At 42.9% G+C, this 20,598-nt stretch overlaps 1 protein-coding gene across 1 annotated transcript; it reads left to right on the forward strand.

The window, feature by feature from the left end:
• The first annotated feature begins 11,919 nt into the window (after window positions 1–11,919).
• LOC124683700 (cytokinin dehydrogenase 10-like) lies at window positions 11,920–13,752 on the forward strand. Its single transcript, XM_047218165.1, has 3 exons — window positions 11,920–12,520; window positions 12,638–13,035; window positions 13,144–13,752. Exons 1-3 carry the CDS (start codon window positions 11,920–11,922, stop codon window positions 13,750–13,752), a joined length of 1,608 nt encoding a protein of 535 aa, XP_047074121.1.
• The last annotated feature ends 6,846 nt before the right edge of the window (window positions 13,753–20,598 follow it).

The raw sequence follows: 20,598 nt of genomic DNA on the forward strand, positions 1-20,598 counted from the left end.
TGTCCAAACTGAACTTGGTGTTATTTCTACTAACTGTCCAAACTGAATCTGGTTAACACTTATATTCTGGTTAGTATTTGTTCTTTGTTTTGCAGGTTTTGAAGATGAATATGACCATGAAGATATACTTCAAGTCATTTAGTCTAGGTTTTAGTTTAGGAGCAATATTGTAATCTTCATTTTTATTTCTGTTTATTATTCATCAATTCTTGTATCAAGAATATTGTAAAGACTTTGTAATCTGTGTTGTGATATCAATAAAGCCCAAGTTTTTGTTTATGAGCTTTTGCTTTATGTAATATTTATATTCTGAATTAAATGTTATATTCATTATTCCCTTTGTAATTCAAAGTTATTTGATTTCATATGTTGTGTTTAAATTATGAATTCCATATTTATATTGTTCAATGCTTATTGTTAAATGTATTAACAATTGTCAAATGAAATCAATTCCCCAAATCAACAAGATACAAAAGAGATCATGTCGAAATTTCCCTAACTCAAATTGCCTAACCCTAAGTGCAAAATGAGAGAGAACCTCGATCCCTCTTAGGTTTAGTTGCAATAAGGCGCGAAAATTTCCCCCATTTTGCGATGAAATGCACATCCCATTTCTAAATCTACCCTTCGTTGTTCCTATGTTATGGGTTATTACACGCGCCCTGGACACGCCGGTACGACGCGCGCTCGAGCAGCCTACGCCTCCCCTGCAAAGCCTACCGCTGCGTCGAGCACCGCCTCTGCGCCCTCTAGCCACTAGACATGATCGATCGACTGCGGCCGCCTCGTCACCGTCGTCCTCCTCCACTTTCGGCCGCGCACGCCGTGATAGACCTCGCACGCGCCCGAGCCATCCTGTCACCCTTTCGCTGCGCCAGCTACTCCTCGAGCATCGCCAGGACGACGCCTACAAGATGCTGTCCTCGCCTTGCCCTTTCGATCGACGGAGAGGCCACGCCGTCGACGCGCCCTTGCAGCACCTCACGGCCACCCCCTCCCGCTATAAATAGAGCACCTCAGCCCTCAACTTCTTCACACACCTTGCTCCCCTCTCCTCACTGATCACTCTCCCCACCTCAATTTAACACCACATCGTCGGAGCTGCCCGAATCGAGAGCTCGAAGCCGCCGGAGCCCGCGGAAGCTCTGCTTCGATTGGAGCCTCCCCGAGCGCCGCCGCTGCACCAAGCTCTTCCTCATCTACTTCCACTTCTCCGTGCACACTGCCAGACTCCTGCAACGGCCTGGTAGGCTCTCCCACCCCCTAGGCTCGCCGCCAGTGAGCCGTCGCTCGTCGGAGACGACGATGCTCCAGCACCGTCGGATCGTGTTCTAATCCTACGGCCTAACGTGCGCGTACCGCTTCGGCGTTTAAAGAGCCACTGACGGGTGGCCCCCACCTCGTCAGGGCAGCCCACCCGCACCAGTTGCTAGTTGGGCTGCGAAGTGGATTTTAAACCTGTTTCGGCCCGTTTAGCTTTCCCGCCTAAGCCCACGATTCAAATTCGGATTTAATTATTATTTCAAATTGTCCTGCTGATGGTTTAGTTAAATTTGAATAGTTTGAAATCTGCCAAACCAAATTTAGCAAACTTTATACCGTTGGAAAGCCCATGAATTTATCTATCCAATGCCACTGGCCCCACCTCCAAATTCATAGTAGATTTAATTTGATAAAAAAGACAAGACAGGGACTTTGGAACATTCAAACTTTATTTAAAATTTAACCAGAATAGATTTTGAATTGATTCCAATTCTAATAAATCACAAATGATGTCCTCTAATTGATTATGCAATAATATAGACATGTTGTTTGTATGATCATGGACTAGATCAAATAAAATGACCATGTAGTCAATTCTAGAGCAATTGAAATTAGAATTCAAACTCAACCACTAATATGAGAGCTACCTCTCATTTAAATCTTGATCCTAAGTGATATAACCAGGGGAAAGATTTAGGCTAATGAACCCTTGAGAATTATTACTTAGAGATTTTAATTCATTTAAATGTTAAGTATTAAAACTATGTGAAGTGTAGCACTTCAATTAAATTATACTCACATATAATAGATATGAAATGTTGACTTTGGGTCAACCTATATTTCATACCTTATTATTATATGAAGAGATTAAATCTTAATAAGAGGTAATGAGAAGAAATGGATTCCTCTAAGGATCTACATACCAAATTTAAAGAAATAGGAATAATGAGAGGAAGTTATTTTCTTTCAAATAAAGACTAATCCAATGATCCACCATGCCATGTTTGATTGATGATAGGACTAGTGTGTGAACTCTTTTGAGTGTTTCTAGTTTAGTATGTGAGCTTGGTTTAGTATTTATACCTCGTATTCGTATATAGACGCTAGTAACGAGGAATACCAAGAGGAGGAGGCCTACTCTCAGGAAGAAGAAGAGAACTTCGATAACTACCCAGCTCAAGGCAAGCTAACCCTTGCTAAACACAAGTGCTTAGCTCTACAAGAGCAAGGGCACCATCACACTTTACTTTTATGTATTACCTATCCCATGTTTTTACTTACATTTACTTTTGCTTATTTATTTCAAAGTACTTTTTGATTTATGATTCACTTGGTCTAGAGTAGAACAATACTTGGAGTAGATTAGCACAACTCAAAGCTAGATAGCACCCCTCATATAGTTGCTAGTGCTAATCAATTAAAATTGACTACTCTAGATGGGAACATGGTGAAGTAAAATGACTTTGAAAGAAAGTAAAGTGGAGGTGGATTTGAACAAGAGAAGATGGTGATTTTTGATAAAATTGATGATTGGGTTTGAATGCGATACCCTTCCAATTATACAAGTACTCCCACAATACCTGATTATGGGTAGGGCTTAACTAGAAACTTGTGTATTTTAGTATGGGTTCCCTCTAAACAAACATCATAGGGGTTACGCCGAGGCTGCCTCCGTTAAGTGTGGAATGATGTTGATATGAGGTGAATGTACGGCCCAAGCCCTGTGCAGTTCCCGGGTTAACTGCGGTTCTCACCGGGAGGCCAAGCTCATGGGGAGAGGTGCTCATACTAGCATATATAAGTGAAAGGTTATGGTTGATGATCCGCGTACTGTGTTACGATGATTCGGGGTTACCCTCGACGGATGTAATCAAAAGTTGTGGCACAAGAGTACAACCTCTGCAGAGTGTTAAACCTATTCGAATAGCCGTGTCCACGGTTACGGACGATTGGAGAGGCCATACTATCTCCGTTATCATTAATATGTTTTAATCTTAAAAAGGAATGGTGAATTGAAAGGTGATATTGAGGTGAATCAATATGAGTTGTGGGAATGACACTAATGTTCCCACTTGAGTTAGTCCAGCACATGATAAGGCTTTACTAAATGTTTATCAAACTAAAACTTGGCTTTATGCAAATAAACCTAGAGATTAGTACCCCCTTTTTACACTTAATAAGTAATTATGGTAGAGTTAGTTTGCGAGTACTTTAAAAGTACTCATGGCTTTGCCCTGGCTATTCAAATGCCAGACTTTGAAGGAGAGCACCAGTATCAGGATGACGGACAACAGGACGTCTACGATAACTAGGATCGTCTTCTAACGTCAAGCGTTGCCTGTGGAATAGATAGTCCACTACTACTTCGCTTTCGCTACTATTTGTGATGTTGAACAATATATTCGTGTAATATTGGATCATGTGATCTATGGTTGTAAGACAATATGTGTTGTAATAAATGATGACTCTATGCTACTTACTATTATGTCTCGCAAAAACATTATTCCTGGGATTGCGATGTACGGCATAATAGGCATCTGGACTTAAAAATCCGGGTGTTGACACACACCCCATAGAATTCATCACCGCCATCAACCATTGGTCCATCTTTTTTTTTCGAAAAAGGGCGCTTTATTACTTCAGAGTTTGACGTAATACACCCGGTCTCTGCATAACTAGAATGCACACAGCCGCTCACAGATACAATCCAAACATAAAAGTTCAACTACAAAAAATCTCTCATAACAGGCAAACAAATCATGGCAATGGAGCCGCTATCCTGAGACTATGCAGCCACCCATGTTGGATAATAAACTCATTGGCCGAATTCTTTAATCGTGTAGACATCTCCGTAAAGAGGTCGCGGTCCTCCAAGCGCTGAAGTGGCGACCATAAACGGAGCGTAGCCGTAGATCGGTAAATTACCTGCATAAGAGAAGAATTTATGTCATTGAAAACCTTGTCATTTCTACATAGCTAGAGAGACCATATAACGGCTAACGCTCCCACCCTGATAAGACTCCTAAACCTGACCTCTATCCCATTTAGCCAATTGCCGAAAATGTTTGCAACGCTACGTGGAGGGTATAAGCTAGATCATATCTAAATGATTGACCATATAGCTTTAGCAAACCGACATTGGAAGAAAAGGTGTTTAATTGTCTCGTCTTCGTGACAGAAAACACATCTCTTACATCCATGCCAATTCCTTTTTGCAAGGTTAGGCAAAGACCTTCGTCTTTAGTGGTATCCTCAGCTTCCAAATCCTTTTATTATTATAAATAGGTTCAATAGGTTGAATCAAAGCTTCATACATGGATCTCACTGAGAATTTACCATTCTTGGTGAGTTCCCAACGGAATAGGTCTTTCCTTTGGACCAATTGAATTGAAGCTAATCTTTGTAGTAGTTCTGCATATCCCTTGCTAGGCCTGTCATCGATGCTGACATGGCGCAAGACAATGCCCCAACCCAGCATGCGTACATCACATTGCGTCCGACACAAAGGCCCCGCTGCGCCACACAGCCGAGACTCGTTGTCGTCGATGCGGTAGACGCTCCACCTTAACATCTACTCCAATTACTATACTAAGCTTGTGGAGATAAACAATGTAAAGAACAAAAATATAAGCATTGACAATATTCCATGGCATAATTTGATTTAAGATTCTAGTATTTATTAACAGTGACCTATCCACAAGTTTAAGTCATCTTGTCCGGGTTCAGGGCACACTTTTGACCCAGTGCAATGTAAGAAACAAGAGTTTTATTTTTAACATAGTTAAACACCATCGGAACATGTAAGCATTGATAAGATTCTATGGCATTCGATTTAAGCTTCATGTAACTAAGGGATCCTTGTTAATTAGCGGTGACCACTTCATAAACTATCTAGCTTTGCAGTCATCTTGTCCGGATTCAGGTCACACTTCTTTTCCTCAGAACCCATTCATGGCACACTTAGGACCGAGTGCAATGCAAGAGAGTTTAGCAGAGTTTTTCTTCTTCTTCTCGAATTAATAAAATGCAACACGAGAATTGACTTAAATAAACTTCCATTACTTCTTCTTTGGTGAGTGAATGGGTAGCATTACCAGTGTTGGATTTGTGGTTCCATGGCCACAAATAAACTGTCTAATTGTTTAAATGATCACTACTAATCGGTGGAGGTTATTCAAGCGGTTGACGTATCTCAAGCTCTGATTTGTTCGAAGGCACGTAAGCCTTGACATTCATGCTTCCAATCAAATAATGATATCTCTTTGGTTAGTTAACACCTGCCGTCCGTGATCTAATTTATATTGTGCCTAGGCCACTCTGCATTCTTCATTTTCAGGACATCGTCGGCCGGTATACTCGTAGTCAACAAAGGTATGATATGTTTCTGTAATCAGGAGAAGAAAATAGAGAAAAACTGAACAACATGCCCACGGGTAAAACTGTTATCCTTACTGATGCCAGAGTGAGCCTGTGCAGTTGCACCCTGTGAACAACACGTATCGAGCACGCCAGGATCCTATCATGTTTGATATTTGGTGGTTATTTTTCATGTTTACCAAATTAATGAAATAGGTCATCCGATCAGAATTTGTTTTATGGTTGACTACTCTGATCTCATGAATCTTGGTTAGTATACTATACACCATAATAATTTTTGCTTCCGAAATGCATTCAAGAAATAAAAACTCCCACAAGCAAACAGGGCCCACCCTATGTTTTTTCGTGGCCCTTGGGCAAAGTCGACATAAAGACCCCTTAAGGCTAATATATGTGTACGTATAACTAGACATATATAATCATATATATGGCTACTTTCACTTTCTACGCATATTATGATAGAAATAATAATAAAATGATAGCAAAATATAACAAGTATTTTCTACTAGTTTAATTATGTCAAATCAAAACCAAATTAAAATGAGCCCATCAACAATTAAGAGAATAAGTCATGGATTAGAACCCTAATTAAAAGAATAAGTTGTAGATTAGATGAAGAAGAATTAGAGGAGAGGGACTTGAAGAGAGGCAGGACGGTAGGCTGCCGATCAGCGAGCGAGACGGCTAGACGAGGCCAGCAGGACGGCCGGTTGAGGCGATCGGCGAGACACACAAAACAGGAAGATAGACATAGTTCGGTCCACGCCGGAGTTAATCGGTGGCCTATTCCGTTTTTTCTAGGGAATCGACCGCACTGTATTTGTGGCCTAGTCATCGTGGGCAGTGGCGGAGCTATGTGTAAGTCAGCCCCCCCCCCCCCCCAAATTTTGTTAGCCCAAAATCACTTCATATTTGACAATTTTTGACTGAAATAGCCTATATTTGGCCCATTTGCCCCCCCCCCCCCAGCCATTTGGACCAAGCTCTGCGACTGATCGTGGGAGACTCCCGATGGGACTTGGCCGATCAGCTGACTCGCTTTCATATTTCTATTTTTTTAGATAATGACTGATGGAATTTATTGGCGAAACCGATTACAAACGACTCCACCCCTCGCCACCAAGGCCGGCCGGAGAGTGCTGCAATACGCTGTAGCCGCTGACCACCAGAAGAGCACACACGACCCTAAAAAGGAGGACGATGGTGCCATCCTCTTCCTCTCCCTCGCCACCACGGCCGGCCAAGGGGAAGACAACAACAACAACACTCCTCTGACTCCCAGACAGACTCCACAAACCCTCCGGCGGGGTCGAAGATCGACTGCACCCGGGGAGACCACCCTCCCCAGATCCACAGATATGGGAGGATACCTGGCAGCAGCTCGCCGGCGCCGCCACAAGTGGCCTTGCCGAGATGGGGGTCGAGCTCCAACCCTCTTATTCCGATGCAACGCCGCCTCCACCATCACAACGACGTCTCCCGAGAACCTAGACGAAAACGGCACAGCCGGAGAGGGCCCCCCGCCACCGCCACGCCACCGAGGCTTTGCCCAGCGTCGGTGGGAGGGTGTTAACCACCAACTATCAACAATGATGATTTCCTCCTCGTAGGCTCTTCATATTTCTATTTTGCTCGGACTGTTCACCTCTATCGAATTTTTTTCAACCCATAGTAGAAAAAACTTCAATCCTATGCCTCCTGGGGCCTAGGCCCTAGGCGGCCGCCCATGGCTGCCATGGGTCAGCGCCGTCCCTAAAGCAAATATAGAATATGTGTATTTCGTGTTTCATATTTTTTTGTTTGTGTTTCGTATATTTAGGTTGTCTTTTTAAAATTATAACCGTCATCCTAAAATTGACTCTGATATAAATACATGCATTTGTTTTTCTTTGGTGCATGATGAGGAGCAGTACCTATTTTCAGTTTGGGGATTCTAGCGGTTGACATATCTGCTCCTCTGATTTGCTTGAGTACACGTAGGCCTAACGTCCATGTTCCCAATCTAATAACAGTATCATTTTAATTATTTAACACTGCCGTCCTAAATACCATTTCTATTCTGCCTAGGCCGTCCGCATGAACTCAAAATTCTATGCTGCGCTACGCCCATCCATTGGCTGATATATGCATTTCAACAAAGATACGATATCTTTGTTAATAGACAGAAGAACAAAAGTACTCAATGATAGTCATTCCCTCTCTCTAGGAAAGAAAAGAAAATTGTAACTGAAAGGTCGATTTGTGGGGTACTAGGGAACAAATACATGCGCATTGCACTCCGTTGTGTTTTTGGAGGTCATTTTGTCCAGTCAACAAATACAGCCATTCATTCTATTTATTTAAAGATTAGAACAAGAAGCTTACATATCTTGTGGAGTTGTTAGTATAAACATACCACTTTTATAGCAAAATTTACCAAATCATACCACTTTGTATTTTTGTAACAAAACTTTTACACTTCACTTCAGAGCTAAGCTTTTGCAATTCGCCCAAAACCACGCCTGATAGCGAATTGACACGGTTTATGATAGGGGACCCCACATGTAAGGAGCAAATTTATGAGAAAGACTAGGTCCCGCTTGTCAGTCCAACCTATTAGAATATCCAAAAAAAACTAAAAATCCTCTCTTCTTCCTCCCGTCGCTGCACGGAGGGAGGGTTTGGTCGGGCGACGCTACGCGGCATGTAGACGGGCGCGTCCTTGGCTCGGGCTACACCGCATTCTATGGGACCACATTATCGCCGGGGACCATATGTTAGTACCTGATTTGGGCCACCTGTCGGCTAAGCAAGCCGGGCATGTTGAAAACTAAGAAATTAAATGGATTCATTCGGTTTTGGGCAAAATTCAAGAGTAAGACGGATTGTTGTTTACCTTGGTTCCAAGATGGATCCATGGCCACCTAATGTCCAAGGCGGATTTGGACACCTTATGCCCTAGGCAGATTTGGCCACCTTTAACCTAAGGCGGATTTGGGACCAGCTTAGGTGCAAAGCAGATATTTTAGGGCTTAGGCGGAATTGGCCACTTCAGGCTTCAAGAGCTGAAGACGAAGAAAAGTTTTATTTCTTAACATAGTTAAACATCATCGGAAATGTACGCATTGACAAGATTACATGGCGCTCGATTTAAGATTTATTTAATTAAGGGATCCTTTTAATTAGTAACGGTGCCCCCTTCATAAATTATTAGCATTCTAGTCATCTTGCCCGGATTCAGGGCACACTTTTATTTTCCTCAGAACTCATTCATGGCACACTTAGGACCGAGTGCAATGCAAGAGAGTCTAGCGGAGTTATTTCTTTCTTCCTAACACATCAGATGTTGTTTGCACAAACATTTCAATCTTCTCGAATAAATAGAATGTTGTGCGACTTTTTTCAGTTAAAAGTGTCTTATGCAGTGTTTCTAAAAATCACAAAGATGATGAGAAGACTAACAAAGGTTCAACAAAGGCTACTACCAGATGTGGTGTATCAGATGACGACGTAACCAAAAAAACATTTCTGCAACTCTCTCATTTCTATAGCTAGCAATTGAATATATGTCGAAATACATATATACATGTGATGTATGAAATTCGCAATCAAATATAATTGAGTTTCCCTAATGTATTTGCATACAATATTCTGTTATGGGTTGCTGGTACTACTGGGTATACATCTGCTACATGGTTCTGCTGGTACTGCTATATGTATATGTATAGGTCTCATGTATTGTAATCTGTATATACCTCTGTGTCTGTACAGAGGTGGACCCTTGTACCTTGTATGTCCCATACTATATAAGTAATACCGTGGCCCTGTTTAGGGTTACACTGCTCATACGTATTGATATGGTATCAGAGCCTCACTCTTTCTAAAACAAATTTAGTTGTTGCATAGCTAAAATGTGTGTGATGCTTGCGATAAGCATACCACTGTTGAAATAAACGTGTGTCATCTAAATTGAACACATACCGTTGTATTAACATATTCATCATTTGCGATCTTCCAATTCTATTAACGGTCGAGTAAAACAAAACATTGTGAAGGATATACATTCGCAAATGATTTGGCTAAAGAAATCGTGAGAGAAAGTTCACCCTTGCACGCACATTTTACTTAGTCGTGTGCAATGTGAAGGTCCATCGTCCACTGTTCGATAAATCATGTGCGATGGGTCAGCCGTGTGAAAGCATGTTCCGTATTAGTATATCTATCCCAGTTACATGTATTGCTTCCAATTTCTACGCAATACACTCATGAAATAAAATCTCCCACAGACAAATAAAGAATATGTGTATTTACGTTCAATAAAAAGAATATGTGTATTTCACATTCCATATATTGTCTTTTCAAAACTATAGTGACATGTATAAACTTCCATGCATTGGTTTTTCATTGCTGCATGAACTGGGAGGATTACCCGTGTTCAGTTTGAGCTTTCTATGCTACGAAATATTATGGAATTGCGTAGCTGACTAATTCTTGGAGGTTATTCAAGCGGTTGACAAATGTCGAGCTCTGATTTAGTCGAGCACACGAACGCCTTAGCATCCATGCTCTGTACCTAATAGAAGCATCTCTTTGGTTATTTAACACTGCCGTTCGGAATACCATTTATATATTGTGCCTAGCCGTCCGCATGAACTCAAAATTCTACTCTGATCTGCTGATGCTCAGGCCTTCCATTGGCTGCTATGCATGTCAACAAAGATACGATATCTTTGCAAACACCCAGGAGAAGAGAAGTAGTCCCTCAATGATAGTCATTCCCTCTCTCTTGGAAAGGAAAGAATCAACAGCCATCATTTCTTAATGAATCATTTGATCAGAGGGTCTTGGAATCTCGATGTCGTCCCTCGCGGCGGAGCCATCATTTCTTAAAAAAACACGGCGGAGTAGAATCGGCGCAATGGCGGCATCTCGATGTCGTCCCTCGGTTGGGAGCATTGCGTTCGGAGACACGACATGTTGTTTTCTATTGCGATCCTCCGGTGCTCGCTGCTTTCCAAGGTGGATCGTCCGGGGCGCTAGGTACGATGTCGCCGGAGAGTCCAAGACGATGCCTTTCTCGAGGCCGACCAAGTTCCGCCATCTTCTTCTTTGATGGTGCGTTGACAAGGAGAGCTCAGGTGGAGGTGTTTTCTTCGGAGGTGGCCGGCGTAGAGCGAGACGCGGCTCGGTGCTCTTCTTAGGATAGGCTCTTTCGTGTCGGAGTTGTATTATCGTGGTGGCTGTCTTAGGACTAGCCTGGTGTGGAGTTCGGAGTGGAGTTCGTACTGCGCTCGTTGTTCGCAGCGGGTTGTAGTCATCTTGTAATCTTGTTTCTGCCTTCTATAAAGATATGGTATGCCTTTGGCGTACTCTCGAAAAAAAAAAAAGGAAAGGAAAGAAAAAGCAAATTGCAACTACAAGGTCAATTTGTGGGTACTAGATTAGTATGCAACGAATACATGCGCTGCACCCCGAATTGTTTTTGGAATTTTTTGGTCATACGACAAAAGCAGCCATTCGTGGATACAATTATCTAGATTTTAATATTTAGTTAAAGATTATAACCTGCAACTTACATATCGTGCTGGACATGTAAATCTGAGAGACTAGACTTTACAAAAGAATTGAATGTCAACTCTAGAGATTTTACTACTTGCACAGTCCGACTTTCCATGAAGTGTCTAATATGGTATTATCTCTTCTCTCCTCCACATTAGTTAAAATCGATGTAATTTCAGGTGGAAGAATCAACAGCCATCATTTCTTAATGAATCATTTGATCAGATCATCAGAGTCCATCAAATCGTTGACTAGTCGGATCTCATAAACCTTACTACTGCATGGTGTTTCCAAAAAAGAAAATGTTGGCTTCCAACTTCCAGGCACACTATTAACTTCCCACATACAAATATACTCTAGATGCATTTCATGTTTCATACTCATTAAGTGGAACTATTAATTTTCTGACCAGTTTTTAAGTTTAAATTTCGTAGGTTGGGCCTGCAAAATCAAATCAGTGAGGTCTTAGGGTTTGACCAGGAGGTATGTGACCATGGTAGCAGCATGAATGTTTGTCTTTGGCAGAAGTCAATGGAATCCTTAAGATCTTCTTCTTAATCTAAACAAATAGAAACACTCCACTCCTGCCCCCATTTAGTCACCTCTAGCGGTATCAAAGGAACCCACCTATAAATATGTAGGAGTTCTTCACATGAGAGGACACACCAAGATCTCTCTCAACTCATGCAAGTAGCAAACTCAAGCTACACGGCTCACGTCCCAAACCTCTGTTGTAGCAGCATGCCGATAGCTCGTATAGCCACATTTCTCGTGGTCACCAGCTTTCTCTCCACCGCCAGCCATCTCGGAGTGCCTGTATCTTGCGCTCTTGATGATGATCTCTCCACCCTCGATATATTGTCCAAAATCCGCAATGACCAGAGCTCGATAGTCAGGGCCTCTTCGGACTTTGGCCACATTGTGGACGCCGTCCCAAGCGGGGTTTTCCACCCGGTCTCGCCCTCTGACATAGCTGCCCTAATCCGCCTCTCGCTTTTCCAGCAAACACCCTTCACGGTGGCACCACGTGGGAAAGGGCACTCGTCTCGAGGACAAGCCCTCGCCTCGGGCGGCATTGTGGTCGACATGTCCTCGCTGACACGTGGTGATCATGATCACCGTGTAACCGTGTCCGTCGACGGAATGTACGTGGACGTCGGTGGTGAGCAGCTGTGGATCGACGTCCTTCGTGCCACGCTGGAGCACGGCCTCACGCCACGCGTGTGGACCGACTACCTCCGCATCACCGTCGGCGGCACTCTCTCCAATGCTGGCATTGGTGGGCAGGTGTTCCGCCACGGCCCGCAGATCTCCAATGTGCAGGAGCTCGACGTGGTCACGGGTACATACCGGCCGATCAATTTTCATTTATTTGATCAGAAGATTAGACAATCAACCGGTGCACACGAATGCAGCAAGCATCTTAAACTAATACCAAATCGAATCTTGTTCGTTGCAGGCACGGGAGACATGATCACTTGCTCCCCGATTAAGAGCTCGGACCTGTTCTATGCGGCGTTGGGCGGGCTGGGCCAGTTCGGGGTGATAACCAGGGCCCGGATCGGGCTTGAACGGGCTCCAAAACGGGTCAAGTGGGTCCGTCTTGCCTACACAGATGTGCACTCGTTCACTGCTGACCAAGAGCTGCTCATATCAATGGGATCTGGGTTCGATTACGTTGAGGGGCAGGTCCAGCTGAACCGCACCCTGACGGAGGGCCGGAGGTCGTCCTCCTTCTTCTCCGCTGCAAAGCTTGCTCGTCTTACAGAGCTCGCAGTGGATACTGGATCAGCGGCGATCTACTACATCGAAGGCGCAATGTACTATGACGACCACTCTGCAGCGGACATTGATCAGGTACGGTACATATATGCCATGATCTTTTTGTCCAGCCCAACCCAGCCCGGCCCAGCCCGACTACCCGTTGAACTATTCTTTTTTAACAGAAACTTGTTTTGGTTGCAGAAGCTTGAGGCGCTGCTGGAGGAGCTGAGCTTCGTTCCGGGGTTCGTGTTCGTGAGGGACGTGTTGTACGTGCAGTTCCTCGACCGCGTCGGGCAGGAGGAGCAGAAGCTCAGGTCAGCCGGCTTGTGGGACGTGCCGCACCCGTGGCTCAACCTCTTCGTCCCAGGCTCACGCATCCACGACTTCGCCGCCGGCGTGTTCCACGGCATCCTCAGGGACACCAAGCCTGTTGGGCTCATCCTCATGTACCCCATGAACAGGGACAAGTGGGACGACCGGATGACGACCGTGACGCCGCCTGGCGAGGACGTGTTCTACACGGTCGGGCTGCTCCGATCAGCGGTGAACGCCGGTGACCTGGAGCGGCTGGAGAGGGAGAACGAGGCGGTGCTGGAGTTCTGTGACCGGGCCGACATCGGTTGCAAGCAGTACCTGCCGCACCATGCGTCGCAGGACGGGTGGAGGCGGCATTTCGGAGCGAAATGGGGCAGGATCGCTGAGCTCAAGGCCAAGTACGACCCGCGGGCAATACTGTCTCCCGGGCAGGGAATCTTCCCGTTCCCGGCCGCGGCGAGCGGCGCAACACCAGCGACGATCGCCGCGTCCTGAGATTAAATTTATCAAGATTGAAAGGTTGATTTCTGGGTGTCTGTGGCGGGTGAACCAGGGGTTGGATTTGCTCGTTCGTAAGGACGAAAAGTAACTGTCCGTGCACGTAGAACCAACAAGCACTAGTTTATCAGTACTCAGTATTAGTCAATAGGTCTTCAGAATTTCAGATGCATGGTAGGATTGGGAAAGAGAGGCATCCAAATGGACGCGTAATGGATTTGTTTTTCCGTTGATTTAAACTTTGAAGGACCCAAAGTGACTGTTTAGTTTAAAGAATATACTTCTTTTTTTCTCCTTGCGGAGTATACATGAGTGCAAGCAACTACCGATCGATCGACGTGCAATCATGTATATAGAAGGCTTCAGAGAAGCGTTCTGGTTATGCTGACTGGTTAAATTACAATCAGATGTGCCTCTACAAATAGTTGTGCCATATGATTTGTTCTGATACTGCTGACCTGTGGTGTATTTTTTTTTTAAATTGAAACCGGTTCTTATATTGCAGTGTAGTACAAACCAAATAAGTTAGTCGCATTACTCTTCAAAAGAACCTTTTATAACAACAAAGACTTGTGCTCAAATAGCGTTTATATAGAGTCGCGCTATTTGACCCCTAGGGTGCAAAATAGTTATTCTACACCCGCCCTCTATCTTTGCAACCGTAATATATTGCATAATATAGTTTGAAATCATTTAGTGCAAAAATCTCATTAAGTGGTAGAGTAAGTTCGACCACTCTCATTGTATTGCCCCATAACACAATTAGTATCACCTAAGGCGGCTGATCAACAACTTACGAACTTAATTATGGTTTATATTTACAGTATGTCCATAAAAACTAGTATACATATATATGAAATGAAATATTTGTTCAATATGAATGCAACAATACCATTCATACATTCTCAACCCATATAATTTGATGCATATTAGTTTTCAAAGTCGTGCATGAAAGACCATGCAACAACAAAAAACACGTCTTGCATTTTGGACGGAGGAAATACTGTGTGAGTGTTAAGATGCACTTATCTCAATGCACTGTATTTTACATGGTGTATCATGATAGACCACAAGCTTATTAGGATTATGTGAATATTTTTGTTATATTTTGAGAATCACATGTAATTTACTCAAACTTTACAACCATTACAGGTACATGATTTGTATCATAGACCAAATAAACTACTGTGTAACTACTACAACTAAGAAGTAGAATAAAATGTCTCAAATCCATTTTCACGTAAATATTGAACTTTGCAACATAAAAGATCTTCACCAGAACTCCAAAAAATGACTTCAATGCCGCAAAAGATCGCACCAACAAAAACAGAAGGACACTAACGTAAAGTCAATATCCATATGACTCGATCTATTAGGGCTCAAACCCAAAATCCGAAATATCCAACACACCAATTTTTTGGACAAAAAAACTATCTAGCGTTGTGGCACCATGTGGGTAAGGTACCTCCAAAGCAGGAGAAGGACCATGGTAGTTTTATTCTTGACGGCATCACACCTACCACCAGAATGTAGCCGACAAAGACTATAAATTTCATCCTAGCTACTCAATAGTTTGGACCCGAAACTAGAAGAACATGAGGTTTCCCTCGCCTTGCAGTATGTGTGGCGGAACATACTATCTAGGAAGGCAACCAACTGATTGACAGAAGATTGTGTGGTTCTAATTGGATGATCAGTATGAAATTTAGTTATCTATGCATTGGAATGTTGTAGAGACAATATCATCTTATTGGCATTTAACTATGTGTCATATAGACATAAATCCTATATGCGGCGTTAAGAGCCGGCACCAATGCAGAGCATTATGAGAGGCCTTAGGCTCTGGTAGGGTAGCCGTAAAATAAGCCCTGCATTTTGTTTTATTGATTTTCTTGCGAGAAACGGAAATCTAAATAACAAAATTAATATAAATATTGTTAGATACAAATGTAATGGTTAAAATAAATAAAATGCACAAAATATTTATCAGAACAGACACACACAATATGTAAAACCATTTGTTAGTTTGTCTATTTGTGATCTTAAATGAAAGCTATGAGTTCTTAGATTCAACAAGAGGTTGGTAAGTATTTTTTTTGAACAAAATATTTAGCAAATTGATTTGATGTTAAGTATATAAATATACTACATTTCCATGAACTTAGAGTTTATTTGGTTTTCATCAAATTCCCCTAGGATAATCAATTTGTGCTCCTCCTCTAACAAGACATCAATTTATCTCATGTTTCTCCTATACATTTGCAGGCTAAGATGGTAGAATTGTGGTTTTAAGGCCAACCTTTCCAATATTAAAGGTCATATCACATCTCTTTACAATTTACAAAAAATATATTTTTTTCAATTAATGTTTTTTAACGAAATTTAATTCTCTATTCGCTATGTGCTCTTCCGAAAAAACCCATTTCCATTTTTTTTATCTTTCTGGTATGCACTGGAATTTTGATTATCTTTCTCCATTTTCATGATCTCTAGTGACATGGTTCGATGAATATTGTGCAAGTTCATCTATCCATGTATAGTGATAGGAAAATAAAAGAAAATATTTACATTTTTCGTACCTCAAATATTGGCAAATTTTAGAATGCATCCATCGAAATATATTATTATTTATCTCATTGATTATATTATCCAAGCTGGTTTATGAATAAAGTGACAATTGCCTTAAAACATATGGCACCCCGGTCATCTTATTTAACAAGTGAACTTTACCAAATAAGGATATGTGGACAAAGAAAAATTCAGGAACTATGGGGGCAAGATCATGGAAAACTATGAAAATATATGTATTTTACAACATTATTACAATGGAAACTGAGGAAATATATTACAATGGAAACTGAGGAAATATATTAAGAAACTTGAGAAAATCAGAGGAAACCCATGAAATTTACTGAAATGTACTAGTAGACATAAAACAAACACATAAATAAAGCACTATAGGCTGTCTTATATAGACGTGAAAAGCTGTTTCTAGAAACCAAAAATCACCCAAGACGCTAAGTGGCAGAAAAAGGCGAGCAAGGATATTTCAGCAATCCCTCTCCATTTCCCCTCTTTGTGGTGGAGTAGGGTGACGAACTGGCCAAGCGCAAATATCTAGCAGGTTGATCACAAGCAGGTAAAAGTAAAACTTACTTTGCAAAAACAAGACTAAAAAAAATCTCACACAAGTGTGATTTTGGATGGTTAGGAGGGCAGTGGCACCCCCAGCCCACCAGAGTTCAAATCCCAGATTTGACACTTTGGTGTCTCATAAAGGCGGAATATTCTTCAGTGGGAGGCGTCAATCTCAAGACCCGCCGGATCAGTTCTTCAACGCAGTCTCTTGGAGGTGCTCATAGGGTAGGGTGTGCGTGTGTGCGTTCATAGGGGTGAGTGTGTGCGCGTATGTATGAGCGTCTTTGATTGTACTGTGTTTTGCAAAAAAAAAAAAAAAAGCACAAAAGAAGCGCGACACATCCGTAGGTCTATCAACTGTACATAGTCAATTCGTTACCACGCCAACACGTGGGTACATCTACGAATCGAGATGAGCGGATAAGGGAGCACTGCTAATCAAGATGACGATAAGCCGTTTATCTTAGCAGGCAGCAGCAGCACCATCAGTTCATCACCCAGGCCATCCAATCAGCGAAGCCATTGGTCACCAAAATATATCTCCCGCACAACTGATAACAGTAACTTTATTTGTCCGAACCAGAACCATGAACCATCCCCGTCGAGAATTTCCCACGACGGCGACTGTTAGATCGTGGCAACGACGACGTACTACACCAGTGCTTCCAACGCGCGGCGTCGCAGCCTCCAGGTCGCCGGCCACCATGTACGGCCGAGGAACCGGACGCAATCGAATCCACATAAAAAAACCCCAGCCAAAACTGAAGCTTATACGGCCGCGCGCGCGCTGGCCGGGAAGAAGGAATTGATCAGACAAGATCGAAAGCAACAGGACAGGCCGTTCAAGGAATGCAGGGGGCAGCCAGGAGAGATCGCGATCATGTCTGGTGTGGGTGCATCAGGATGAGCGCGCGAGTCTGGGAGCCACGAAATCCGTCGCAACAATTCGCCGCTCGCCTTTTGGGGATCACTCAAAGTTCCAGCTAGAGCTAGCCTCTTGAGAGGCTTCTAGGTTTCAGCAGAGATGTATGAGTTGCTTGTGGTTCTTGCTAGCTAGCCCTTATTTGTCTTGTCAGGCGACTCTATTCAGGCGTTTCGTCAGATATTTTCCAGGACTACAAAATCTGGACTTCTTATTTGTTTGGGGTGGTTGTACGTTGAAACTGTCGTGGATGGGAAAAGAAGAAAGCTGGTGCAACAAAAGCAAGGAAGCTCAAAGCTCCACCAACTGCTAGCGCAAAACCGAAGCAAGTCTATTACAACGCAAAAACAAAGATATTACAGTAGCATAGAGGGCTACAAATGCCAGCAGAAAGTTTGTTGCCATTGACCAGCCAAAAGAAGTTCAACCAGAATACAACTTTCATATTTTACAGCATCGCCAGCTAGCTTCCAGTAAAATATCGGCAAAAGAGGAAGAAAATTTTCAAAGAAATGTTTCAGTAGAACGATAATTTTCAGTAATGGTTAAGCCGACTTATTCTAAATTCTGGACAGGTTAATGAGAGCCAAAAAAAACTATCTTAAAGAGGGTATTTTTTTATGTACCGGTCAAGTGGTCAGATTTTGGGAAGACACGTGGTTGGGGGAAATATCTCAAGGCGATCAATATATAAGATCACGCACCAGGAAAATATCTTGGTAACCAATGTCCTGGTACAACATCTTTTTCGAAATGGGGGTAAAAACCTCCGGCCTTTGAATCGAAATGATGCACACAGCCTTGTTTATTTATATTAATGAATAGAGTCTTACAAAGAGAATACAATGATCATCCCGAAGCCACATCACTAGCGACAATTGTCGCAACACCTGCAAGCTTGATGAAGGGGTCACCATGTTGGGGTTGTGTGCCCTAACCTCACACCTACGCACATCATTCAAAAACCGATGATTCACCAAACCACCCAACATCGAGCTAGGAGCACAAACCGGTCCAACCGATCCTCGACGCACATCGTTGCATACGCTTCAGAAGTCTCCATTGTCATCTTCTGCTGACCAATCTTTAGGACAAGGATTGATAAGCGGTGGCCCGATCTTTTCGTTGAGCAATGGTAGATGATGAAGGATAACTCGCGAGATGCTCTCAAACTCTCAGGATGTTGTAAGGGTACATTACACCTAAGTGTGTTTTTGGTAATTAATGACAATCCTCTATGGACTAATATTTTCTTTGTGATTATATGAAGGAATATTCCATAGATATTTCTTAAAGTCCAGATGTTGTGTATATGCCATGAATGTAGTGTTTTATTTCTTTGGTATTGGCATCAAGTATGGATGTCATCAAGGTTGAGAAGGGAAAGTTCAAGATTAGCATATCGAAGATATCATAACTGAAGCTTGTCGTCCATTTGGTGATAATGGACACGTGAAGATGTGTCTGAATGAAGCTATCCCATCATGGTGTATGGGGGAGCATTTGTGAGTCTTCACGAAGCAGCAATGATCAAGTGAGGCATTTCGGCTTGAGTGGAGCTTGAAGTGTTATCATCAAGATCAAGCGGGATGTGCAAGGCAAAGGTATGACCTTGCTAGGTTTTCCTGTTATCGGTCTTAAGGTGATTGTTGGAAGATCGGGTTATAGGATAGATAGCCGCACTATCAAAAGGGGCTTTCGGTTGGGTAACTTGATCACATCATCTTAGGGAGCTCAATCTTTTGCATATATTGCATCCCTATATTCGTGTTGCTTCTTGGTGTTTCTCTGCGTGAAGTTCTTGAGCTTGTTGCTAGCTTTCCAACAAGCTCAAGTTCATCGAAAACGGAATCTGCATGCATCTTCTATTCCGTTTTCAAGTTTGGACATCTTTACCGTTTCCTGACGTTGGGAGGCTCCCTCTCTTAAATCATCTAAAAATATTCTATGAGGAGTGTCAATATTTCCAACAAAATTGGTTTCATCTCAATCAGAGTTCGGGAACTTTGTCAAAGTTAAGTTCTTTCGAGAAAACTGCGTTTTTGGGGTTCTGGCGATTTCGGCGCTGAAACCGGTGGTGCTGGCTCTCCTGCCGGAATATCTCGAAGAGCCGAAATGGTTTCGATTTCACTGGAACACGTCCTAGTATGATGTTCCGGCAAAACCGGTTTCGTTCTGGTGAGCCGGTCTCGTTCCAGCGAGGGAACCGACATGCCGATTTCAGAACCGGTGCAGCCTCGTGTGCAGGAGACTTCCGGCGGTGGTTTCGGTCAGCCAGTTTGCTCGCCGGACCATTCCAGCATGTGAACCGGCACCACAGGTCGCAGGAATTCCCCAAACAGCTAGTTTTCTCCCTTGTACTATAAATAGTCCTTCTTCCTCCTTGAGGAGGTAAGGTCAACCATTCTATTTGCTCTCTCTATCCTACTCCATTGTTGAACCTCAAAATCTTTCTTCCTCTCCATCTCTCCTATGATTCTTGCATATTCTTGAGGAATTTGAAAGAGGAGATCTAGATCTACAACTCCACCAATCCATTCCTCCTCTTTGTGAGGGAACTCTTGGGATCTAGATCTTGGAGTCATTTGTTGATTTCCTCCATTGCTCTTCCTCTCTAATTCCTCCCTAGCACTTGTTGCTTTGGTGGGATTTGAGTGTGAGGGATTTGAGCACATTTGGTGTTCTTGCTTTTGCATCTTTGCATAAGTTTTGAGCTCTACATTACGATTTGTTCGGGTGAGAGACCGTGAGCTTGTTACTTTTGGAGGGGTTACCTCTTAGTT

The sequence above is a fragment of the Lolium rigidum genome, chromosome 1, assembly GCF_022539505.1.
Source record: "Lolium rigidum isolate FL_2022 chromosome 1, APGP_CSIRO_Lrig_0.1, whole genome shotgun sequence".
Classification (NCBI taxonomy): domain Eukaryota; kingdom Viridiplantae; phylum Streptophyta; class Magnoliopsida; order Poales; family Poaceae; genus Lolium; species Lolium rigidum.